Source organism: Patagioenas fasciata, chromosome 3, assembly GCF_037038585.1.
Source record: "Patagioenas fasciata isolate bPatFas1 chromosome 3, bPatFas1.hap1, whole genome shotgun sequence".
Taxonomy (NCBI): domain Eukaryota; kingdom Metazoa; phylum Chordata; class Aves; order Columbiformes; family Columbidae; genus Patagioenas; species Patagioenas fasciata.
In genome coordinates, this window is record NC_092522.1 from 102,434,408 (window position 1) to 102,461,974 (window position 27,567).

At 35.2% G+C, this 27,567-nt stretch overlaps 1 protein-coding gene across 2 annotated transcripts in view; it reads left to right on the forward strand.

Annotated features, from left to right (window-relative positions):
- CSMD1 (CUB and Sushi multiple domains 1) overlaps positions 1-27,567 on the forward strand; it is a 1,060,719-nt gene that overhangs the window by 654,535 nt on the left and 378,617 nt on the right. For both annotated transcript variants that reach the window (XM_065834358.2, XM_071807004.1), the window contains exons 6-7: positions 8,732-8,844; positions 22,860-22,937. In XM_065834358.2, coding sequence (XP_065690430.2) covers positions 8,732-8,844; positions 22,860-22,937 — 191 coding nt within the window. The remainder of the gene's footprint in view (positions 1-8,731; positions 8,845-22,859; positions 22,938-27,567) is intronic.

Consider the following 27,567-nt stretch of genomic DNA (forward strand, 5'->3'; position numbering starts at 1 on the left):
AAAAAAAAAAAACACACACAACTTTTTTCAATTAATTGTATTTGTATATATATTTTAGCTTATTTTGAAAATATTACAGTAGCAACTATGAATGAAAAGACATTACAGAGTATAAGAGAATCTACTTTTTCAGCACAGCATAGTAGGTACCTGATCTACTTAAAAATTCCCATCCTATCTGCAATAGATATTATTTTTTCTAAAATTTAAATGAGTTTTCCATGACAGTTACATCTGAAAATACAAAGTATCTCTGCCTGGTTCTATTTTCCTTAACAATTGTGACTAAAAATAAACAATTCAGGGAGATTAGTGTGTATGTTAAAAGTGACAATTACACTGGCAAATAATTAATATACCATAATAAGATTGATGCCTACTGAACATTGATTTATACATCTGCTTTTCGGAATCTATCTTGTTAGGTTTTAATCTGGTACTAAGAACTCATAATAACTGAAAGTTAAAGAAAAGAAATGGTGACATCTATTTAGATGAGCAATTTCTAATTTCTACTGAAGAACTTAAAATTTCTCCTATATGGTACACTAGAGAATTTCTTAAAAGATGAATATGAACACACTTAAAAGTTTACAGTATTCAAAATATTAGCAAAAATGCCCATCTAGTTAACGGCAGTAAAAACATTGTAGCTGCAAAACTCTTTAACAGAATACTATGCGTGGTTTAAGATCTATATTTTACCATTGCAGCTATTAATAATTACACTCAGCTAGGGAAGAATTTTTAAGCAGAATTTTAACTTGGAAGTGATCAATTACTATATATTCATAGCAACAAAAAAGACCCAAATTTAGGTTTTTATTTGTTCAATTGTGAGCTTGTTTTAAATTTTAATTTCCCTTCAGGACAGCTGCCAAATTAACTTTAGGGCCCTTCACTTATCTTCCCTGGCTCTGGAGAGAACTCCTTGCAAAGCTCTGGAGGAGTGGCTTGCAGTACCTGGGGCCTGGTTGCATATCAGTGCACTGAACAGTAAAATCTAGTACATTTATACAGTCCTAAAATGTATTTATAAACTGTGTATATATATATATATGTATAAATGTATTTGTACAGTCCTAAATTACATTTGGCCCTTTGAAGGCAACCGTGAAGCTGATGTGGCTTCTAGTAAAAACGAGTTTGACACCACTGCTCTAACTGATTGCTGTGTCCCAGAACTTAATGTTCCACTTTTGCTGGACAATGACAGCTGTGTATCATTAAAAAATAGGTGTTTGAGGAATTATTTTCCTTTTATTCATCAACTTGAGAGCAGTAATAATCTTCCAGAAAAAGAATATCCTATCCAGAGACAACATGAGAAACTTAATCTACGTCTTGGGAAGGTAAAATTTGAATCATTTTTTGAAAAATATATCAAATTTCTGCTTACATTTCCATTTTAAGCTGCCTGACTGTGGTCTTGTCACTTAAAACTTCATCTGTTTAGTGGAAAAAAATGTCTTAACTTGAAATAATTTTGTATTAAATTATAATAATTTAGTTTTAAATAGATCAATAATCAGCATGTTTCGTTTTAACAGTTAATAAGTGCCATGAGAAGGCAATGAATAACATTTTACCAGACTTTGAAAATGTCCTATAATAACTGTATTAAATTTTCAGAAATCATTGTAACAGGCAAAATAGTTTTCTTATTTTTCTCTTTATAATCATTCATTCATTCATCAATTCAATTCATTAAACATATACCTAAAAGGTTTACCAGACAATGTTTGTTTATAATACAATGAATTTAGTACTGATCTTAATGAATGTAATAACTTTACAGTGGCTCTGTATAGCGTGATTATGGAACATAGTCTTTTATTTACCATTTGGTTATTTCATTTTGAAGAGGAACTTCCACAGTGTGCTCTCATCTATTCATGTTTAAAGCTTTTACTCTCGATATGTAGGAAAACTGAGCAAATAAAAATGTTGAATTCTTATACTACTTGATTAAAAGAGTCATTGAAATTTACAATCTCTTGTTAAGATTTTATTATTGGGCTTCTTCATCTATATTTCTATTCCTTTCTTCTATCCTTTTTATGCTTATATTTTTTTTTTAATTTAATTCAAACTATGTTCTTAGGCCCAGACTGACAAAAATATTCCAATATAAAATTCTATGGCAAACTCCTTGTGGTCCCTCAGGACTTAATTTTTTCCTGTACAGCAAGAGCCTTCTGAGTTGCCCTTATTCATTGGTTTTCCTGGCTCACGTGAAAGTGGCGCTGTCAGTCTCATTCAGCTTATCAGGCACATACCCTGTTATCGTGAACAATTCTCACGAGAGCATCTAAGGGATGCTATAAGGCTTGTTAAGGTGCTCCCATGTCTTTATGGCATTAGGATGGAAAAGAGCTCACACAAAAACATCCACTCATTTGAATCATTCTTATCACAAACCATGTTAAGGTAAAATACAAATGAATGTGTTTATTTACAGCATCCACAAGAAACAAGCACTTGCACATGGTTAAGGTGACAGATGAAGAAGGGAAAGAAAGACCATACTTTATCTAATTACTTTAAATGAGAAAAGGAGAAATATCTGCTCTCTCCTTGTCCCTCCTCCTCCCTCTCCTCACTTCCGAACGCTTTCCTGGTAGATTATTTTAGCTATTCAAATTCTGCATGAGGAAGAGACAATTTAAACTTTTTCTGCGAAACAGTTAAGTTTAGTTATTATCTAGGAGGTTGTCTGTCCTCTCTTATCAGGCAAAATAAGTATTGTTTCACTTAATTGGTCATGCAAATCGTCTTCTTGTTAGACCAGCTGTCTGCTGTCTGCTCTTACACTACTTGTTGGGTTGTCCGCTAACTTAGATTTAGCTATGAATTCTTCCTTCGCTCAGTGGTAACCTGAAGCTCCAGCTCCAGAATGTGTACTGAGTCTCCATTTGGCTTTCCTGTGCTCCTGACACTGAATTTGCACCAGTTCTGACTCAGTCTCTTCTTTCCATAAGCAGTTTAATTCCCTAAAATGGCACACAGATGTCCCAGCTGAAGGAAGAAAAAAAAAGTGGATAATTTCCTGACATTTTAATGAACTATGTCAGGCAGCAGGACTTGTTAGAGCACCTGGTCTTTGGGTAAAACTGCAGCCACAGTTTGCATGTTTCAGTGTCACATATGCCCTCTAACACAGTTTATAAAATTATATACTTACAAACATGGGATAAATGCAGCTCATTGCTTGCTCTTGGATACAGATACAGTCTTAGCTATCCTGGTGTTACCATGAGTTTGAGGTGATACACATGTAATACCCTCTTTTAGTATATCTACATGAAATATAGATATTTGTAGTCATGCATATCGAATATATATAATACATATGGAGAGAATATATATATACATGCATACACATTGTCTTTCTGTATTTGCTACAGCCATCATACTTCACCTCTTTGTAAGCTATTTCTTGTTATTTTGTGGACTAGCTAGGGATGAGCCTTGAGAGTTCTCATTTTGACACGTACCTGCATGGATGCTGATATAAATATTTTAGCTGAGAGGATTTCAAAATGAATGTTAGTTCCAAATTGAAAATTAGGGTACAGGTTTTCCTCTTCAGCTCCTGACCTAGAGACCTGTTATGTAAACTCAGTAAATGTTTTACAATATTTCCAAATTTTTTTTGGAAGTCATTAAAATATAAATACTTTAGTGGTTAGATGAGTATAGGAATAGCAGAAATATTCAAAACTGATGCATAATGAGGTTTGTTGGAAGGCTTCTGTGTATTTTTTAGTCTGAATTAGTCCTTATACAGCTTGCATTTTCAAATCTCATTTTATTTTGTTTACACTTGATTCAATTGATTTTATTTATGGTTTTAATAATAATAACATTTTAAATAATGTTCATTCAACCACATAGATGTTTGGCTGAATACAAAATAGAGAAAATAGCTAAATTAAATGAGTTAACAAAAACCCTCCAAAACCTTAAGTGTTCATATATTTTAATTCTTTCATGCATTTTCATGTATTTCCAGAAAATTCAGAATAGAATAGAATAGAATAGAATAGAATAGAATAGAATAGAATAGAATAGAATAGAATAGAATAGAATAGAATAGAACAAAACAAAACAAAACAAAACAAAATAAAATAAAATTTTGGTTGGAAGGGACTTACAATGATCATCTAGTCCAACTGCCTGACCACTTCAGGGTTGACAAAACTTACAGGATGTTGTCAAGGGCATTGTCCAGAGGCCTTTTAAACACTGACAGGCTTGGGGCATCAACCACCCCTTTAGGAAGCCTGTTCCAGTGTTAGAACACCCTCTTGGTAAATAAATGCTTCCTGATGTCCAGTCAAACCTCCCCTGATGCAGCTTTGAACCATTCCCATGTGTCCTGTCACTGGATACCAGGGAGAAGAGCTCAGCACCTCCCTCTACACTTCCCCTCCTCGGGGAGCTGTAGGAAGCAATGATGTCACCCCTCAGCCTCCTTTTCTCCAAACTAGACAAACCTGGAGTCCTTAGAGTCCTTAGCTGCTTCTCATAGAACATTTCTTCTAGCCCTTTCACCATTTTTGTTGCCCTCCTCTGGACATACTCCAGGACTTTCATATCCTTCTTAAGTTGTGGGGCCCAGAACTGCACACAGTGCTCAAGGTGAGACTGCATCAATGCTGCATGCAGCAGGATAATAATCTCTTTTGACCTGCTAGTTATATGACATTATATATACTTGTAGTATATGCATATGAAAAATTTTGTTGATATAGTTTAGATTAGATATCACTTCTATCCAAGTCAGACTATGACATGCTAGGCCTTAAAAACAGTTCTATAAAAGCATTGCACTTTTCAGAGCAGAGGCAGAACTCAAACAAAATTGAATAATTCAATTCCTTTTATAGTAGTCCCCAAAAATAAATGTCTTCAGCTATAAAAAGAAGTGAGAAAGATCTTCAGTATTCTTTTTAGACAGCATTGGAGAAATCCTCAATAAAAATCAAAGCATGAAAGCTTCTAAAAAGAACTTTGTTATTAAGAAATATGGTTCTTTACCTCATCTGAATCATTTTTATCTAATATTAAAGGATTTCCAAGTCTTCATCTGATTTGAGTTAATATCTAATCTCAGCTAAAATTTCTCTATTTCTATTCATATGTAACAGGACTAGATACTGTATGTGCCCACTTCAGATTGAGACAACTCTGCTCTAGTTTCATGTTTGCTTTCAGAACAAGCTAGCAGCATGATTAAATCCTGTCTGTTAGTGTTTCCTGAACACCTTAGAAGAGATGATCACATTCACAGTGCCCATTTGGACCCTGTAGTTTAGACTAATTCTTACACTATGCTCAGAAAGATTGAGACAGCACTAGTCATAGGCAGTAGTTTCATGATGAGGGTGTTGAGACACTGGAACAGGTTGCCCAAAGAAGTTGTGGATGCCCTATCCATAAAAGTGTTGAAGGTCAGGTTGGATGGGGCTTTCAGGAACCTGATCTAGTGAGAGATGTCCCATGGCAGGTGGTTTGGACTAGATATCTTTAAGGTCCCTTCCAACCCAAACCATTCTGTGATTCTACAGTTTTGTGATTTGTTGCTGTTGTTGTAACCTTTAATAGTGTAGAGTCTCAAGGAGGCATTGGAATGAAGTGCCACTGTTCAATTTACCAACCAAACTGTTTTCCACAAATACTCAATTAATATCAAAAGTTAGCCCATGACAGGAGAGACTGCACTGACTCAGAGCAAGCACACTGCACCAATGCTAGCACAAAGAGGGCATGTGGATCCCTAGTCAAAAACTGTGGTACATGATGCACATTTTGGTTGGTAAATTTCAAACAAAATATTCCTTCTTTTTATGCAGCCGCAGAAGAAACACTGTGCTGTTCTTATTGGGAATGCAAGGGATCATTCAGTCATTCATTAGTTGAGCAGTGATGTCTAGCCTCTCTATTGGTGAACTCAGACGACTTAAAAGCCTTTCTCCGAGTCATGGAGTTGCATTTTATATATCAGAAAAATGAATGATCATGTGCTTTAGGGACCCCCTCCCCCAGATTTTGTATATTTTGCATCATATATAATATTCAGCTTTGCGGGACTGGAAACCACCTCTCTTTGACAGCACTGCTTTTTACTTTTCTCCAACTAGCATACCTGTAATGTTATTAAAACTTTTGTTACATTTTGGTATTCGCTGTGTGATGGAGATATTAAAATTGAGCTCTATGTTGTTCATCTGGACATGATGAATGCCACAGAGTGGAGTACTTCTTTTAGGGGCACCCATGTTGATGTACACGTGTGGTTCATAGGGCTGCAGTCTAACTCACCATTCAGAATTTGTTGCCATTTGTGAATTAGTGTACTACATTGAAGAGGCTTTGAACACCTTACAGAAAAAAAAATATGTCTCGTGCTTCCCAAACCAGCCTTTCAAGTCATAGTTCACTTTCTCATCTTCTTCAGTTATAAAAGAAATGGCATTGCTGATAAAGAACATATTCCTCTCTGGTATGCAATGGCGTAGCCATCATACAGCTAAATTAAAACTCTGATAAAATAGGATTCTTAAAATACTCTCTGTTGTCTTCATGTTAACATTATCTTTTTTACGATAATGGGAAGATTTGAGACTCTTTAGCTGTACTTGTAGAGTTCACATAGATCTGAAAATAAGTGTATGTATCATGTCTGGGAAATAGCTGTTTATTAGACATGTAGTTAATGAAAGGTCTTCTTTGAATGTGCTTTTATAATTGTATTCTTTTACTTTTTTATTATTGTACAATTTAGTTCATGTAACAATTTAATATTTCAGCCTGGAGTTTTGCAGACTTTGAAATCCAGAGCTCTGGATATGCCAGATAAAATGTTACTACATGTGTATTTCATCTAAAAAAGAAAACCAAATCCCAAAGCACAATTTTAGGAGATAAATTTGTGTAGTTGGACAGATGAATTATCAGTTTGGTGATATGAACTGCAGCCTATACACAGTAAAAACTTTTAGATTTAGTGTCTATTGTGTCAACAGCTAAGAGGTACAAGAAAATTAAGCATTTATGGTATTCCACATTTTTTTCTTGTCCTTTTAATTTTATCATAGTAGTTTCTGTAGGTGCATCCAAATTCTAAGGAGCTTTGAAACAGCAAATATTTAGAGTACCTGATCTAAAGAGTTTTATAAATACAGTATGCTCTAAAATGCTGTAAAGACTGTATGGAAGAGTATGTGAAATATAAAAGTCCATTTGAGTGAGATGTAGAAATATGTACAGGGTTGAATGTTTTGACCAAGATCTATAAGAACTATTAAATGCAAGTTTGAAATGGATAATTCATCATTTAAACAATTTATCATGTTTTTCAATCAAAGCTGTTAAAATAATTTAAAGTAGAGTTTTGTTCTTACTTATTTTTTTGTAAGCCAGATGAATAAAATCAGATTATTAATGAGAACATAAATTTCTCTGATGCAGTTTATACATCATAACAATTAAAAAAAGAAAATACTATTAAGAATTTCTATTTTTCATTGTCTTCATCTTACTCTATTATAGAAAGAAAAGGGATTCAGCCATGTCTCTAAATAGACTGCTCCAGCATCAATATTTCTTAACATGATGGGTTTCCTAGTAATCTGGGATATTTAATGAAATTCTGAAATTGTATATTTATTGCAATGAAAAAGGTATCTGTATCACTACATTGTTTGATTTCAGAGAGACAAAATCTTATTTCAGTTTTGGAGGGATTTTTAGCTCTGATAATAAACGTTATATCTATTCTAATTGGCAAACATAACCTCTTAGCTGACAATTTCTGACACTGAACAGTTTAGGTTTTGTTTCAAATAATCAACATTTTTGAAAGGGAGAAACTGTATCTTGTAGTTTTACAGAGTTAATCAAAAAGAAAGAAAAAAAAGTCAAAATTTGAAACTTGGAGTTTGTTCATACAAAAAAAATAATATAAAAAGACATCTGGCAGACTAAAGCATGAATTTACAGCATATCAGGTACTCTTTGTTAACTAGACTATGTTCATATTAACAAATGATGTGCAATGATAGACTATGGTATGACTCAATGCGGTCCAAAGACCTGTTGCCTATGTTGGACAGATTCTTTGTGTGCACTCTTTCTTCATAATATCCATAGTTTTTCAAACTAGTTATCCTCCATCTTTTCTATTAAAAAATGTAAAGGTGTTAATACACACAAAAGTAGTTCTAGCTGGATAGTTGTGTACTAATGATTTATCACATTAACTAGTGCTCATAGCTCTTATTTATCCTTTCTTAACATCTGAGATTTAGTTTCCTGTGATGTAACTGACATAGCAGGGAGTCAGATGATTCAATTTTGTCATAATTGATTTTTTTTTTTTCAGAATGCTTTGACAAACAGATACATAAACATGCACATGCACGCACAGGCACACAAGATTCCTTTTCTTCTTTAATTCAGAAAAGAGTAGTTCATAGATATAAGCTCTGATCATAAAATGGCTAGCTGTAATGCCATCTATCCCAGGATAGATGTTACTAAACTAGTAATAAACTGAGATGAGATGACAGTGAATCACTGTTGTCAAATACATTGTGAATAGTACGGTAATACATTTTGACTATTTATTTGGCATTTTGTTTGTGTGTTTGTTTTTCTTCTTCTAAATACTGTACACATGATTTTTTTAAACCGTTTACATTAGATTATTTTTTTCTTTTCCCAGGCTGACTGGTATGAATCTACCTTCTCCTGTTATCAGCAGTAAGAACTGGTTACGACTCCATTTTACATCTGACAGCAACCACCGACGGAAGGGATTCAATGCTCAGTTCCAAGGTACGGAACACATAAAAGTGCAGCAAAATGGTCCTTTACCTTTAAGCATTGCTCAAGTGGTGGTAGTAGAGATTTGTGTTTCGATATCAGAGACGCAATAAAGAGCTGACTCATATTACTATTGCTCTTACACTGAGTAGCTGTTATCCTTGTGTAATCAAGAATGTCTAGGGACTTACTTCTGGAAAGAGTACCTGTGCTTCACATGGCAGTTTGCTTTAAGTATGAATTTGCTTGTTCACTTTTTCTGTAATAAATTGCTTTGCATTCAGTTTGATCTTTCCTTTAAAAACATACCTGGAATGCAACCTGCAGAAAGTGAATGCCACACAAAAGCATGTCCCTATCTAAACATTGTCTTCCTTCATTACTCAAAGTCTAACTCTTACCCAGAAGCTACATTCATCATTTGGGAATTTAACTCATCCTATAACACAAAACGTATTTCAGGCTTCTGCATAGATTTACATACACAACTTTAATAGAAGACAAGAGGATGTCGGTGTTGCTGTCAATTGCTCCTTATGTTCACCAAGATACTCCTTAAAATGCAATTTTTTACAATGCAATCTTTATTGATTTTTGTACTTCATAAATCATTACTCAACATCAAAGATATTGTAGTTATATAGAAGGGATCCTTAATTTGTCTGTGCTTTTAAATTCTGTGCTTATATAAGCTTTTTCAACCATTTTACCCCACCTACCATCAAATAATTTATGCATTTATACCTTCTTCTGTTGTTGGTTGGTTGATTGGTGGGTTGGTTTGTTTGTTTGTTTTTCCTGAAACTATAGGGCCTGTATCACTTTAGAAATGACAAATACATTACAACAAATATATATTTCTTGTGACTATGACATACATGTGTAATGCACACAAAAACATTTAACATACGTAGTTCTTTTCTCTTTAAAAAGGTATTGACAATTTTACTAAAACATAAATCTGTGAAATTCCATTTTATTTTGTCAATTCAAGTACATATTCTGTGATCCTTTGCACTTATAACTTATCTTTACAAAGTTTACTGAGGATGCATATATAATACTGTTGGTGACTATGAATTTAGATGCACTGCTTATGTTAATGCTGTGTCTTAAACCTATTAAACAGAGATCACAAAAACAATGAGGCTTATCTTGCTGATGCACTGTAAAACTAAGAATCAACAGAATAACAAAGGAAAGTTTGGGATAGAATAATCAGCACTGAAAACTATTTTTTTTTTTTTTTTCCTTTTTCAACATATCTTATCTCCAGCCAAATGCTTACTATGGAATTAAAGCTTTAGGGAAATATCTGGGGAGATCATTATTTCAGATGTATATCTGTTACTCTGCATAATATGTCAGATATTGGGTGTAAGGGTAAACTGTATTAAATACAAACATATCTGAACTACATGAGCCACAGCTATGTATCTAATCAGGGTCAACAGCAATTTAATAAATCCCTATGTTAGTGATATAAACATTATAAATTAGGAAACAGTCTTTCAACATACAGGATGAAAATTCAGAGTGATATAAAAATCTGGTTAATCTAACAACTTCATTAATTGCTTTTTATGATGCAGCTTTAGTAATTATTTCTATCATGTGTATTTGAGGAATAACCAATAATCCAGTATTTTATTTTAAGCAGAAGTAAGAATGATGTTTATAGCTAGAGAAGTCTACTAGTACCACAAATCACAGGATAGCAGAGGTTTGAAGGGACTTCTGGAGTTCATCTAGTCTGATGGCCTCCTCAAAGAAGGGCTACATGGAGCAAGGTGCCCAGGACTATGTCGAGATGGGTTTTGAATACCTCCAAAATCAGACTCCACAACCTCTCTGGGCAATCTGTGCCAGTATTTACCCTCAGAGTAAAAAAGTTTTCACCTATTTTTAAGTGGAATTTCCTCTGTTTCAATTTGTGCTTATTGCTTCAAGTCTTGTCAATGAATATCACCCTGATGGATCTGGTTCCATCTTACTTACACCCTCTCATCTCATCAGGTATTAATATATACCAATAAGATCCCCTCCCCAAGCCTTCTCTTCTCCAGGCTAAACTATCTCAGTGTCTCCCTTATTTTTGTATTCAGAAGGTTATTTCTGCTAAAATTCAACTACTTTGACAGGTGTTTTCTTCTGGGGTGCTTTTCTCAAGGAAAATAGTTATTTCAGCCTGTTATGAAAAATAAAACTAAACCAAACCAAAACCACCACCACCACCACCACCACAAAAACTCCTGTGAAATACATGACCTTGTTTTCTGGTGGAAAGTCCTGGCAGTGATAGAATGCCTTTAATGTCTGATTATTTCCAGGCTCAATTCTTATATTTGTCCTCCTGGAAAATTCTGTACTATAAGCTATATGACTCTGAGACCTCTGAGAAACATTTTTCTTATGGACGACTATTTGCAATAGTTTAAATTGACTATTCCAGTTGGGATTGATATATAGTTGAACTATCTTGTCTTTGAGACAGTTAAAATAAAAACACAGACTTTCTGAAGTAACCATTAAACACTTTACCAATAGATAAGTACCTATTAGCAGCCTGACCAAAACTCAATAATCTTTTTTTATTCTTCTTCTGTTCTTAGATCTTGGGCAGCATCCTCAGGACATTCAGGGCTCCACTGTCCTACGTTACTTAGACTGCATTCTTCTTTTGCTTCTTTTTTAGAAGCAACATTCCCTTAAATCAGCCTGAGCTGTCTTTTTGTGATTCTTTGCTTGGTTTCTTCATAAAGTGATTTTTTTTTTTTTGGTTTGTGTGTATGTGTGGTAAAACTATCTAATTATGCCAGATGAGAATAATAGTCTCCACTGCTTTGGGAAAAAAAGGAAGTAATTAATTTTGACTGCAGATCTTAGATATGAAATCTAAGCAGCCTATTACACCTTGCCAGTTAGTAAGTTGTTGTATTCTAGAGTCCTTATAGCATATAGGGGTTTTTAATAGTTCTCTGACATGAATATTATGGACAGAACAAAATTACAAAAATACATTCCTCAAAAAGTGGTAGCTTGTGCCTTTGCAAATTGCATCATAAGGACTGTGATGGGTTGACCTTGGCTGGATGATAGGCGCACACCAGAGTCACTCTGTCACATCCCTCCTCAACTGGTCATGGGAAAGATAACATAATGAGAGTCTTGTGGGTTGAGAAAAGGAAAGGGAGAGATCACTCACTGATTGCCATCACAGGCAAAACAAACTCGACTCAGGGAAATTAATTTACTTTATTGCCAACCAAATCAGAGTAGGGTAATGAGAGAAAAAAAACAAATCTTAAAACCACTTTCCCCCCATCCCTCTCTTCTTCCTGGGCTCAGCTTCACTCCTGATTTTCTCTACCTCATCCTCCTCAGCAGTGCAGGGTGACAGGAAATGGGGATTGTGGTCAATTCATCACGTGCTGTCTCTGCTGCTTGTTGCTCCATCCAGCGGGACCTGGACAGGCTGGAGAGTTGGGCGGGGAATAACCTGATGAAATTTAACAAGGGAAGGTGTAGAGTCCTGCATCTGGGCAGGAACAACCCCAGGTTCCAGTATAGGTTGGGAAATTACATATTAGAGAGCAGTGTAGGTGAAAGGGACCTGGGGGTCCTGGTGAGCAACAGGATGACCATGAGCCAGCACTGTGCCCTTGTGGCCAGGAAGGCCAATGGCATCCTGGGGTGTATTAGAAGGGGGGTGGTCAGTAGATCGGGAGAGGTCCTCCTTCCCCTCTGCTTCGCCCTGGTGAGACCCCATCTGGAATATTGTGTCCAGTTCTGGGCCCCTCAGTTCAATAAGGACAGGGAACTACTGGAGAGGGTCCAACGTAGGGCAACAAAGATGATGAAGGGAGTGGAGCACCTCCCTTATGAAGAAAGACTGAGGGAGCTGGGTCTCTTTAGTTTGGAGAAGAAGAGACTGAGGGGTGACCTTATTAATGTTTATAAAGATATAAAGGGTGAGTGCCATGAGGATGGAGCCAGGCTCTTCTCAGTGGCAAACAATGATAGGACAAGGGGTAATGGGATCAAGCTGGAACACAAGAGGTTTCACTTAAATTTGAGAAAAAACTTCTTCTCAATGAGGGTAACAGAGCACTGGAACAGGCTGCCCAGGGAGGTTGTGGAGTCTCCTTCCCTGGAGACATTCAAAGCCTGCCTGGACATGTTCCTGTGTGACCTCACCTAGGCGTTCCTGCTCCTGCAGGGGGATTGGACTAGATGATCTCACTGAATGCCAGACCTTCCACAGTCATTGTTTGAAGGCACCATTGTCCCAAGGCTACCCAACTTCTAGGACAGTTGTTTTCTGTGCTGTTTCAAAATAATTAAACTTATGCATCTTCAATGAACTCCACATTTTCCAGTGCAAACATATGCATTTAGAAAATGTTGAAGAAACTGTAGGTTTCACTAATCTCTAAAGCAGCTAGTAGCAATATAGTAGAAATCGCAGAATGTGAGCCTAAGAATTTAAAATAGGAATATACACATAAGTGATGGAGATACGCACATTATATAGAGTGATGGAGATGTGCAAGTTTTAAGGAAACATGCATAACCTACATGCCATCACAAAATCGATTAGACTCATTATTTTATATTTGGCACAGACTGAAATCACTCACATAGTCAGGTTTTGCATGGGATGTAATTAGAGACATCAAATAACTTGCAGTTTCTTCATTATCTACCTTGTGAGAGAGAAGTCCATTCATGTTCAGCCATGTGATGGAAAACAGTCAAATGATCAGTGTAAGAGCTGTGTTTTAGAGATGTTTTCAGTCCAGACTACAGATTTTGTTTCTGTACGAAATCTGAAAAGACAGTCAAATACTGACTTCAGGATAGGATTTTCTAATGAACATTTTAATCATCCCACTGAGCAGCACTATGGAGATATTAGTGGAGAAGAATCATAAATCAGCTTTTGACACCATAATTAGAAGACTGTAGTTACAGTAGCATTCAAACAAGGAACTGAGTGGATTTCATTTTATGATTTATTTTTTTTCTTAGAGACAGACTCTACATACAATCACTCAGTGCGTTCTGTGGTAGTGTGTGTTCAAAGTGCAAACCGTATTGATACTGTTTTCCAGAACTGTGGAGGACATCTACAGGCACTGAAGACTTGATGCCTGCTAACTTGTTCTCTTATGATATATCATATATTTATAGCATAAAGGAGCTAAGGCAGTCTGTCAGGGCAAGGGGCCAGCTAAGTGACATGCAGAAGGTTAATGGAAGACAATTGGCTGTGCTCCTTTTTAAACCTGCAGATCCCATCTCAGTGTATACACATAGCATGAGAAAGATTTGTGTAAAAATCTATTGTGACACCAGTTTATCTTAGGGCTGTACCATTCGTTCACTAGCGCTGCATGCAGAGATTTCCAGCGCAGGGAACAGGTGGAAGGTCTGATAATGACAGGCAGTACTTTGCTGGATTGATGGCACAAGGAAGCTGACTGATCATGAACCTATGGCTTTTACAGGTAGCCATATAGTGGGAACATCTATGCTTGCTGTGAAGCCCTCTGGAGTTAAAATACTGATTAGTAGGGAAGATTTTGAAAGCTGTTAGTGAGAGAAACACTAGGAGAGTGTATTAGACAGAATACTCTTCAGGCAGGGAGTACAGAAACAGCAGAAAGCTGGATTATTCCAGTGAGTTGGTTTAAAGTAGAGATCCTGTGGAAAATTGCGGTGCTTCTGCGAAAGTCAAGAAGTGGGTAGCTGAGAAGCAGCAAAGCTTGTAAGCATCCTCCTAGGTTACTGAGTCTGGAGCCTTGTTTTATCAAATAATTTATTCTAGAATTCTCTTCATAAACTAAAGTGAATGGTAAGATGGAGAAAGATTTAGGGTTTTTTTTTTATTTTATTTTCATAATTACTACACTTTCTAAAAGAATTCATGGTACAACAGGCCATAGTAAAATGGAAGAAAAACTAGATACAGCTAACATTTTATTTACTGAGTCCACTAGACTTTGAGTGATAGAAAATAAATATATGATCTATAAGCAGAATCCAGAGAGAATACTGATGCTGCAAATATAGAACTGTAGATCATTTCTTTCAGGGCCAAAAAATGGTGATATTCCCGTAATTGTGTCTTTGGAGAAGAACACAAAAATACTAAGGCACTAGGGCAAAGCAAACAAGGCACTTGATTGGACTCTGTAATCTGAATTAAGAAAATACTTTCTTTCACAGCTCGAGTACTCGACAAAAATCAGACCAATGAAACTAAATCAAAAGGAAATTGATTAATTCTGCACTGTGCTGATATACATTGCTAATTCCCTTTGAGAATAATCCTATGAATGTTATTGCAAATATATTACTGTTTCTTACTGAACTCTCCAAAACATGTAACGATAAGTGTCAGTCTTTGTAACAGATATTTCTCCTCCACTCGCTCTCAACATAAAAAATAATAAAAATATTGTTTTTTTCCTATACTGTAGTAAAAACAAAGACCTGTTCAAATACATTCCTTAGACTGACAGTGGTCTTAAGGCTGGACAGGAAAGGTCCTGCTGGTGATCACCAGGTACTGGGCAATATGCTGTTCTTCTTCACCTTCAAATATCTGTACCTGGGAAAAATCTGCAGTGAAAGGCAGCCAAGAGCTGAACTCAGCAGTGCAGCAGCAGAAGCAGCTTGAGGAAGTACCAGCAGATGATGTCAGAATATTTTAGCTTTGAGTGGTAGCCAGTATTTGAGGCCTTGCAGGTTATTTCATGCAGGAATAAAAACTGGCAAGATACACATGTATTTGGGTAATTGAAGGAAAAACTGTTATGTCATCCACAATGTACATGAAAACTGTTACAAAGAACGTGCTAGGAACAAACAGCAAATGTTAGCTTACTTGTTTTGGAGTCGCATAAGGGTATTTTCAAGGTATAATTGTATGAAATCTTAAAGAGGGTAAATTAAATCAAGCATAATGCTGTGTTAATGGGCCCACGCTTGCAGTATCTTATCTGACTTTGATACGACATGTGTATCACATACCATTTACCTGTTTGCACATATGCAGTTGAATGTGTGTGTAATCAATTAATTTCATATGCTAGTAAACCCCAAGGTCTTAGCCGCTTATTGTTTCTCAACCAAATGACTTCTGGTTATGGGTTATTATTATGAAATAATAGAAAATATGTTTAAAATTATCTTGATAAGCTAACCCTATACCAATGAGAAGCCAAGTATACTTAACTGTTGTTTTCAGACCTTAATTTAACATGTTATTTAAAGCTTTTAATGGCTAAGATTCTACAGCTTCTCTGGGTAATTTATTCCAGGGCTCCATCACTCTTACTGTTAAAAAGCTTTTTTTCTTGTGTAACCAAACTTTCCCTTGATACAGATAAAACCCTAAGTTCTTTTTCTAGCCCTACTGGAATTGCGGAAGGTATCTTTCCTCTTTGCAATTCCCTTGTTATGCCTAAAGCATAAGTCCTCAAAACCTTTTCTAGATTAAATTATTCCTCAGTTATGCTCTGTGAATGGAAAATTAATTGTTTCCTACCATCTTCACTTTCAGTTATTTTTTCCATATATTTCGTCTTACTAATGTCTATCCTGTCTCCCCTAAGTAAAATTACATAACCAAATAATAAGACTGCAAACACTTTGTGCTAAATACTACCTGATACCTTGCATATGTACAGCTTTTGGCTCATTCATGATTAGTCAAGCAATACTAAAAAAAACCTCCTTTTACTTGAAATTCATAGCCACCCTGAAAATATATGACAAATAAATACAATTTTTTATATTGTAATACAGATAATACATTGAATTTTCATGAGAATTATGACAATGTTTTGTGTAGATTTCACATAGTCACTGTTTTGAAGGTGCATGTAGAGTTTTTGTTGTTTTTTTTTTTAAAGTCTGTCTTAATCAAACAAAAATCCCAGATGAACCACCTTTGCTCCAAAATGTAGTGTAATGCTAAAAATATATAATTTAATGGATTCATGAAGACTTAAAATAAAAGAGTCATCGGAGACCAAAACTGAAATTACCAACTTTAGTTTTAGAAAAAAAGGGCTAAGAATTTGTATATATCTGTTTTGGTTAATATTCATAAATTGTTCGGGTAATGCTTCCAAAATTGCACATATACACAAAGCTTGATTATTACTTTGTACTGTTGCTTGCACCTGTGAAATATGTGTGTTTAAAAATATACAGGTGCAGAGAATATTTGAAAGTCTAACTGCTTCATACTTTTATTTATTCATGTGTAATTGTTTAAAAACAGTGTTAAAACTATCATGAGCAAGCAAACCTTCAGATTTAATTTTTTTGAGTGATTTGGATTATACTTGAGGTTGGAAAAGCAGTTTTCAAAGAATCATCCTGGGAAACAAAACTGTGGAAAATAAACATCATTTAAAAACAGTAATTGTTGTATGAATTGTAGGAAACCATCCCTGCTATAATGAGCTACTATGTATAATAGGCTTTTCCAATAATAACAGCTGTAGAGCAATTATTTTCTGAGTTATTGTCTCCTGGAGATGGCTGTAAGCATAATAAAAGAGAAAATTTTCCTTTTCATTTATAGAGAAATATATGTGAATGATACATATGAAATATAGAGAGATATATATGTATGCATATATAGATACACATATATATGTATAGGAATTATATAGAGAGCATAGTATACTGAAGTGACTCATGGCTCTAGAAAATAAAACTCATAATACAAATGACTGTTTTCACTTTCAAAAATAATATGACAACTCTTTGCAATATATTAATTTTAAAGTTAAAATTTTCAATGACTATTCTTTGAGCTAAGAAAAATTATGATTACTGTATGCTGTACACTAATTTGTTAAAAAAAAAAAAGCCCGAAACATTAAGTCATAGGTGATTTTAGTTAACAATTTTTTTTTTTTTTTTTTGTAATAAATTTGGACTAGGCAAATAAGCATTGTGTGAAAATGATCTATTCCACCCGATACACACAGTTAAAACTGAAATCAGCATCTGACACCACAACAAAATAATTTCAGTTAGGTGCACATAACTCAAAATATATTCAAAATCTTGGAACAAAACCATAATCTTACTGAATGATAAACAAAATCTTAGACTACTCCTGTTCTAATTAAGAAATCTAACAAAGTTATTATGAAATCTTATATTTATTTGAATCTGATTTGAATATAAAATGAGTGTCATATAATGCTGTTGTTTAAAGGAAGATCTAAAAATCTGAACAGAAATACCCATTCTAAATGGATCTGTAAATTGTCTGACTATCCAGGCTGATACCTTGCAAAAGTGCTGAGAGGTTAGTACTACCATGGCAAGCACATGATATGTCTTGCAGTGTAAAGGCACCAGGAAAGTTCAGCACCAAGAATTCTTCAGCTGAGTCTACTGTGAGTAGTCATCTTGTTCTCTAGGAAGTCCTGAAACTTCTGTCCAGAAACATGGTACTCATCAAGACTACAAACTGCTGGATTTTCCACAAGAACAGGGAAAAAAAACAAAACAAAACAAAAAAACAAAAACAAACTTCCAAAAAAGCTTATCTTCCATGTTCAATAGTGACATATTTAGTATAATTTTAACGATATCTAAAGATGTCATAGTAAAGGTCGTAGTCTGCTAAAGTAATGTGAAGAAGAAGAAGAGTCGTTCCTTCCTACTGAAGAGCTTAAATTTACCTGCTGAATGAATTTTGGCCTCTTCAACCCACAAAGATAAACTTAGAGATGCATAAAAATAGTAATGAACAATCATAAAGGAATCTACTTAACTCCATTTCTGTCTCTACCCATGGCCTGAAGGAGATTTTTAGACTTGTATCCACATTTGCCAGTGCCTTTTGGCAAAGAATTTCACTTTTTTGCTACTACTTGTATGAAAAAATGCTTCCTTTTAGTAATTTGAAGGCTTACTCTTGTTAACTTCACTTGTTGGCCTTCGTCTTTTAATTAGGCAGTCTATGAGTCATGAAAGGTTTTTCTGAAGTTCTTCAGGCTGCAATCTGTGTATAAAACTTCTTACTGAAATATATCTGAGCTTAGTTATTTGTGAGCGTTTTGCTTGAAGTCATTGATTATCTGAACTTTTTCAGCAATATTACGTCTTGCTTACCTGAACACATAAAATGTTTTAAATGGTTGTTGTTCTGATTATTTTAATATCTTCTCTTCATTTTATCAATAATATACTTCAAATGCCTTGGTCAAGGAAATGCATGGGAGAATCAGCTTTCTAGGAGAACCTTTTCAATGGCAGAACGTCAGCAGGTCTCGAATATATCAAACCACCTTTATTCAGATACAGATATAGATAATTATTGAAAGTATTCTAATAAGATTTTTAAAACATTGCATACTAACTTTTGGAAGTTCTTTTTCACAACAAATCTTAATGCAGTACATGTATTATATATATATAAACACACCGAAATATATCTGACTGAAGATAATACTTTTCCAATATCATCAAAAGACATAGAGACTGTTTTTCTAATGTCATAGCTGCATTTATTTTGTTACCCTCCAGGTTGTTACCAACAGTTCATATTTTACTCATTGGTTCATCAATGGGCAAACTGTCTCTAGGTGTCCCTTGCCTGAGCAAGAGGGTTGGACAAGAGGTGTCTTGCAACCTCAACCATTCTGTGATTCTGATCCTTTCTTCAAACTATATTTTTGCTAAATTGTGATCATTTTTTCTGCAAGGTAATTGTGCTTGATTTAAAATATATTTTTTTCACACAGGTTCAAATGTATTAGAAACTATGAGCTTCACAGGAATCAAAATGGGTTTGAATAGAGGTTTACAGCTTGAAAATTTTACTTGAACTTTCATGATCCATTCAAATAATGCCAGGCATATAATCTTTCCATGGCTGAGTTTAATTTAGGTATAACAAAAAGTTAAGGAATACCACCAGTGCTTTCCAGTGCTTAGCTCTGCCTTCCTCCCTGAATGGGTGTCTCTTGTCCAAAAGAGTCTTTAAGTTATGTTTAACAGACAAGGTGAAGTGAGTTAACTCAGTTATCTTAACAGAATATTTAAGTAAAGAGAGTGGAAATCTATGCGAATTTAAAAAAAATTAAAGACTTAAAAGATAGAAAGTGCTGTTCATATCTGACATTATTAACATAAGCCCATTTCTCTTTTTGTGCTGTTAAACGGCAGGCAAATAATCTTTAAAATCAGGAAAACCTTTTTAATGAGACAGCAATCAGGAAGTATTAAAGAAGTATCTCAGAAAAGATGTTCAAATTATATTTAAATGGTAATGAAAAGTGCTATATATAGTATTTCTTGTATCTTACAGAAGGGGTTGAACTGGTTCACTCAAACTGCAGTGTTCAGTGGTCTCTGTATCTCTTTCAGGGTTGAAGAGTTTGTGTTTTCAAGATGATACTTGCTTATTATAATACTTTTTAAAAACAGAAGAAAATACTATGCAGCCCACATGTGAAAACTTGCACACACAAGTATAATAGAGGCAGAACTTTGGTATTAATGTCTCAGACTCTCCTGTTTAACCTCATGGATCCCTGTGTCTCACAGATACTTAGATTTGGCTGTTGAAGTTCTTCAGATCTAAAAGCTCATGTCACGTAATGTTACTCTCTAAAATGCAGGGATCTAGCTTGAGCAATGGTTTATGTTTCTACTATATTTTATGGAGACGAAAGGCATCTCTAGAGGATGATTCATTTTGTCTATCTTAGAAGGGGATGAATTGCCCCCTTGAGGTAGCTATTTCTCTTCATAACACTTACATTTTAGGTGACTGATCTTAAGTACTGTGAATCCCCTATCTAGCGTTCTTTCAGAGACACACAGAATGCCTTTTTCTTGACATGTGAAAAAAACTCCAAGGATGGAAACTGCAAGACCTCTTTCAATGCTTGACTGTCCTAACAGTGAAAAAGATTTTCATGTATCAATTTGGAACCTCTCTTGTTTCAATTTATGTCAACTGTATTTCAAATAAAGCTGATAGGTACCATTTTTCCCCATTCCCGAGAAGCATGCTTCAAGTATTTCTAACAAATAACTTAAAAAGTGAATTTCTACAAGGAATTTGGGTGATGATTGCCACTTTCACTCTAAAATAGGGTCACAGGACGAAGAGAAGAGTATAATTCTTTTCTCTGTCTGCTGTATAATAACTCAATGGTTTTACCATTTATCTGTGAATGTAAGCAATGTGGGTTTTGAATCCTTCAGGAATTGCTCACATGTTTTATATGACACAGATATTAACAAATTGTGAAATTCATGCTGGCAGAGGGACCACAACTCCAGACAATATTGCAAATAATCATTACAAGAGTTGTGTTATTCTTTTCCCATGAAATACTGGATAATTTTAACAGACTGTTTATGCAGCTTAAGAAAACAGAACACAAGGTGGCACTTGATGGTAATTTTATTACCCAAGTCTAGAAATTGACCCTAAGATTACCATATCCATAAGGTTTACCCTTCCAGAAGCCACTGGGGATATCAGCCTTATTGTCTGCATTGATGTCTCTGTATAATGTGTTTCTGTCTTAGAAGAAAACACCACATTACTATCAAATCCATTTCATTCCATGCAGCTACAATTGCGTTTCAATCATCTTTCATCATTTGAAGACCGATTTTCCAGGTTTAGACATAAATGTCTGTGCTTGCAACACACATAGCACAAAAAGTACTTTCTGCAGTGCTTGTATACAGTTCAGTGTGTAGTGTAGTAAACATAAAATTTATCCAATGCATTGACAAAAATTGTAACTGATAATCTGTGATATTAATTTATATATTTATCTAGTACAAAGTATAAATGACTACCATTTTTAAAATGTCTGAGTTGATTTTTTGTTTCTGTTTGTATCCAGGATAAATGGCTGCATTTTAAACAGCGAGCTCTAGAAGAAAAATAGTATTTAATGTGAATTAGAAGAAGATTATTGCTTTTTGTAATTTTTTTGTTACTGACATGCATCTTGATGTTGTCGTTAGCATTCTGATACAAAGTCAGTCACTAGCTCTTTAGCTTTTGCTATTGTATTTTCATGATAGTTTCAAATTTTCCAAGCTTATTTCACAATTATTTTCTACATTGGATTTTATTTTCAGCTGATCGAGTTGTTTCCAAGCCACGGAGCTAATTAATTTCCTTTGAATGTGTCCTATGTTTTTACCCTTTTCTCCTGCCATTACAATTAAAATTCTACCCTATGTGTTCCTTAATGTATAACTGCATTTAGTTTCTTCTCATGTCTCTTCCTGCTTTGCTCCTGATCCCTCCTATGGTGCCCTAACTACTTAGCAGGGATAGACTGGGAGTTTATCAGCCATTCAGTTAGCTGAGCAGAAAAAACAGATATTAAACCTCTGATGCATCTGTTCCCTCTCACAAAACATTGTCCCTTTGAGAGCTCTTATTCTCTTTCTAATTCAGTTCAAATTGCCCTGTACATTCAGAAGGTTAGGTGAGCCAAAGCATGTAACATACTGTGATCCTATAGCCTTAATCTCCTTAGGAAATGGAACTAAAAACATGTCTACTAGTGAAGAATGAATCAAATAATAGCAGATGTGAATATCACATTTAAAGCTTGGGGTCCTGAGATATGTGTAGATAATGTACTGTACAATGCAATAAATAAGTTTCAAAAAATGTTTAAGATTTTTGCCATGTGCAGCAGCAAAGAAAGGAAACCCATACATGTGATTAGGATGGGTTTTTATTTTCTTTCACCCTAAGAAAACTTGACTTAAAAGTATTGCAAATCCTGATAATGTCTGTTTAAAAAAGCTGTGATACATTGTTGTGTTTTTGTAAATGTGTATTTGGATTATCACAGAAACTGCAGTTATTTCAATCTACTTGTATTTCAATCTATTCCTGTATAGCGTTGTGTTACTGTAATGTATTATTTGGGAGCTATATGTCCCTTCTATAAGGTTTAATAATGAAATATTTTCATTTATTTTTCTTCTTTTCTCAGTGAAAAAAGCAATTGAACTGAAATCAAGAGGAGTCAAGATGTTGCCCAGCAAAGACAGTAACCACAAAAATTCTGTCTGTAAGTTATGTCATTATCTTCACTGAATATGTATATCTTCTGGCATCCTACTAAATATACAAATCAAAGAGAGAGGTGTTGGGAGGGCGTGGTCATAAAATAGCTATTGCACTTTCAATTGTCACTGAATTAGAACTCTACTGGTAATACTGAAGGTGTGGAAAGCAGAATGTGGTGGTGTAATGTCTGAAAAACATGGGTATCTATATAAACAAAACCAACCAAACAAATAAAAACCTCCAAAATATTATATATCAGGACATTAGGAATTCAGAGATGCAAGACGAGTTAGCAAATCCAGGCAGAACAGTACCATATAGACTTTATCAATTCAGTACCGGGGACAAAAAGGTATGTTAGCATTTTCTGGATCTAAGTTTGTTTTCTGATCTTTTTTCTTCCTCTCAGTTAATATCACAGCTCTAATTCTTCCCCCTCCTTGACACACTGTGTCCTGGTGACTGCTTCTTTCCAGTCCTGTGATATACAGCAGGGGTATAAGAATTGCTGTAATTCCCAGCTTCTCAAGGAGACGGAGATCACCTTCCCTTCACTGCATGCTTATTGGACTCTGGAATGACATCTATTTAGTCTCTCTACACCTTTTCCCCATATATAGTGTAAGAGTGAAATCAAGATGCTAACTATGGGAATATGAGGCTATTAATTTTTTGAACATCGCTTTCCCCAAACAACTGGCAGTCTGAGTAGTATGTTGAGAGCTCTGTCTCCATTAATCAGGCCAGTCTTGAAACAAGAAAAATAATAAGATAATTTTATATTTTGGAAAGCATACAGTTCTTTAGCCCTCTCCCGCCAAAAATCCAAACAGCCAGATGGCAAGCCAGTGTTCATGCACAACTCATTAAAACTGCTTGTATAATGGCTAGGATGTATTTGAATAAATTATTTCTTCATGTAATAATGCTGAAATCAATGGAGTGAAACCAAGGCTATGTTTGCCTCACTGTGCACTGTTCTGCAAGTACAGAAAGAACAAGTATCTTGAAGACTAATGTCTAGGGAATATGATTTCGTCTCAGTGTTTCTGCAGTGCATTGTTTAAAGCAAAGCATTTTGGTATGCTCACCGGAACAAAAGAGGCATGACAATTTTCTGCTTTAAATATTGCATGTTGATGGTGTGGCACTCCAAGCGAACTTTTTATGCAAGGTGTAGCAGAAAAAGTTGATCCATTTCTTTGGTGTTTGTATCTGAATGGGTGATTGTTTCATTATTTATTAGCTACTTCTGGGAGCTGTGTGATCTCTGCTTAGACTCTCAGAGCTCATGCTGTCAGACACCACTTTTAATTACAGAAAGTGGAAGTAAGACAGGCTACGGAAGAAATTATTATAGGGCAGTCTGCTGTTTACTTCAAATGCAGTGCCTTTTGTCTCTTTTTTTTTGTGTTTTGACTTGTGAAGCTATATTATCATGTCTGACTTTTCAATATAAACCTAAGAACTGCATTGTTAATATTACCTTTACTTTAACATATATGAAACTTATTAAAATGATAAGATTAAAATACAAACAGTTGGATTCAAATCTATTTTGCTGCTCTTTCTGACATAAGCCGTTAGTATTTAGCCATTTTTCTTGCTAGTAATTATGTAGATGGAAAAAGTAAACGGGAATTCAACTTCAGAGAACTGATAAGAACGGATATTACCTTTTGATGCCAATTAGCAAATCTCTAAAAAAGTAAGTTAAAGACTAACACCTCTCCTCATTTTTGTGTGTTAGATCTTTTTGATATTTTCTCTCCATAAAACAGAAAGCTTACTTTTGCATTTTGATTACTAGGGGGTAGATGGAATGCAAATACCAGCATTACAAATGCTATGAGAGCGTGCCCTGTGAACTCCAAGGTCCGCAAGTTTCCCACAGCTCTTCCTCCAAAGCACAACCTGAAAGCAGCTGCAGAAAGAATTTCACAGTGGCACAACTCGGCTAGGATTTAGGCAGAAAACATTGCCAACAATACTTCCTTGTGGAACATCAAACAGTATTTTAGTCACATACTCTCTTCTATATCTCACTCATCTCCTCATGGATCTGCCTGGATTTCTGTATGCTTTCTTTCAGCTGCTTGTCATTGTTTATAAAGAGTCAGGTAGCAAAGCGTGGCTTTGGGATACAAGTGCCTTGGAAGATTTACTGTGGGAAAAAAATCATTATGTATTGGTTCACTCTCTAGGGAAAGAACAATGTTTTGCTTTTTTGTTTTTAATTCTTCAGTACACCTGAAGGAAACATATCAAGTTAACTGATTGCTAGAATACTCCTGCCAGCTACTACCCTTTAGCAGTGGGCCAGATGCTGTTGAATTATGATTAATTTATGCAAGGAAATGGGATAAAGATGGAAAAAATATTTGAACTACAATAAGGTCCTGATTCATCCAAACTTTGTACTTGGAAAAGTTTTGGAACAGTAAGCTGAGAGAAAGTAAATAGACAGGCAGTTACAACAGTTGATCCTCTTTGGTGCTTGAGCTGCTACAGACACTGGCCAAATCCAATACTAAGTGTATTTCTCCTTGGTCATCTGAAACTGATCTCTCAGAGGAGCAAGGAGAGAGTTTTAGTTTATGAATCTGCTTAGGGGAAGCAAATCCAATTACATCTGATTTTTGTCCATCTGTTTACTTGCAGGCTCAGTCTACTGACTTTTATTCCCTCACCTAGTCATGCTGATATATATGGTACATTGCCAAAGAAAGTTACTTGGTCTATCTTGTTATCGTCACTCACTCTCATTCTAAAATGTAATAAGCCTGCAGACTCTTTGTCCCTAATTGTTGTGGAATATTTCCAAATTATATTTTGCATAGTTTTGATTACTAGCTCCTGTACAAACATGTTTTCATGTCAATATTCGTGCCCAGCAACTCTGTCAGAGGGTGATTATTACCTCTAAACATCTGTACATTACCTCTCCAGTGGAGAGACTGTACCAGGAGCATCCTGTACATCTAAAACAAGGAGACCCCTAATGAAGTGGGGTGTGAGGAAAGATCATCACCAGGCAGCCACAGTCCTTATAAAATGCTTATTTTCTAGGCAGGAAAGAGACTCTTGTAGTTTATCTTTTCAAGTCTGCGAGTCAGCCCCCCACTTCCAGGCCCCCTCTTCAGCAGGAGGACAGAGCACAGGAATGCAGCAAGCTCACACTAACTGCCAAGGAAGTTGAGTGAGGTGAGAGCAATCATACAAGGTGAAAAGTCGAAATGCATACAAGGTTTATGTGATGCTGGTGCAATAACACTAGGAGGGGAAGGCAGCAGTGAGAATAAAAGTGTCTGGGAGATCTGATTTCCTGAGTTTGCTCTTCTCAAAATGCAGTGCAGGTAGTGGCTCAAGACACATGACACAGTGAACTGCAGGGAATGTCCACATTCTGGAATAGCAGCAACGATTAATAGATGAAAACCGAGTGATTCTTTAAAAAATATGGCGTTCATATTGCACTATGTTAAGAGTTCATAATAGTTACTGAATACTGAGTGACTTAACTTTCAAAAGTGTTCAGTGTTTGAACAACCATGTTTACAAAGTGAGAGATCTGTAGATACTGAGTAAAAACCTCTTGAACTTCACTAAAGCAATTTCAGTCTTCTCTAGTATTATTTGAAAATCTATTTCAGAATACCAGAAAAAGACATATTGAATTATTTGAAGAGCATGATTTTAGTGTAAGTTTAATACATTCTATGAAAACTTACCTTCAGAGTTTATCTAAAGAGCTCTTCACCCTGAGGATGATAAAAAGAGCTATTTTTAGACTGATTTTTGCCATTTATAGCCAAAGAACAAATGAGTTTATAGACTAAGTATTGACTGGTTGTAGCACGTTAAGGTGAGTTAGTAGTACATGCTGCTGGAACTATAGTGATTAATAGCAAAACAGGATAACATAACTCGTTCTGTGTAAGAAAGAAAGAGTGACAACAGTCATTATTCTGTTATTGGGAAACTTTGACAAGAATGACTTAATACATTGCAGTGTAGTTAAAAATATATTCATGGCAAAATTTTAGGGTGGAATTTTGTTGTTTACCAATCTATTCCTCATGTTCTAAATAAACTGGTAATTTCATCTTCTTGACATATTGCTACTGGTAAATTTACTTTGATGGATGCAAAATGACGACTAGGAAAACTTTTGTTCTTCAGTTGGTGAAAGACTGTTTCCCTTAGAAGGACAATATTGCACTAAATATTAACTAGGTATGAAAAGTAAGATAAAACAGAGTGAATTAAGAAATTAGAAAAGAAAAATTTTGCTGGCAGGCAAATTTTCTATGGTGAAATTCTTTAGGCTTGTGCCCCTTCAAGAAGTACAAATTTTAAAGCACTGGAGAAATAAATGTAGCATAGATCTTTCTCGTTGATTGGTCTCACTGTCACCTAAAACACATAAAGCAAATATAGAAATGCTGGCAGTTTTCAGGTGTGCTTTTATTCTGGGGCACTCAGTAGTTCTTGAACAAGACTTTGGCAGGCTGTTTAACCTGTTCTGACATGCAGGTGATCAGTTTGCCACTGCTTCCAAAAACAGAGCAAAGGAGCTAGAAAAAAAGGATAGCATACCAAGAGACAAACTTTACTAATATTTTGGGAGG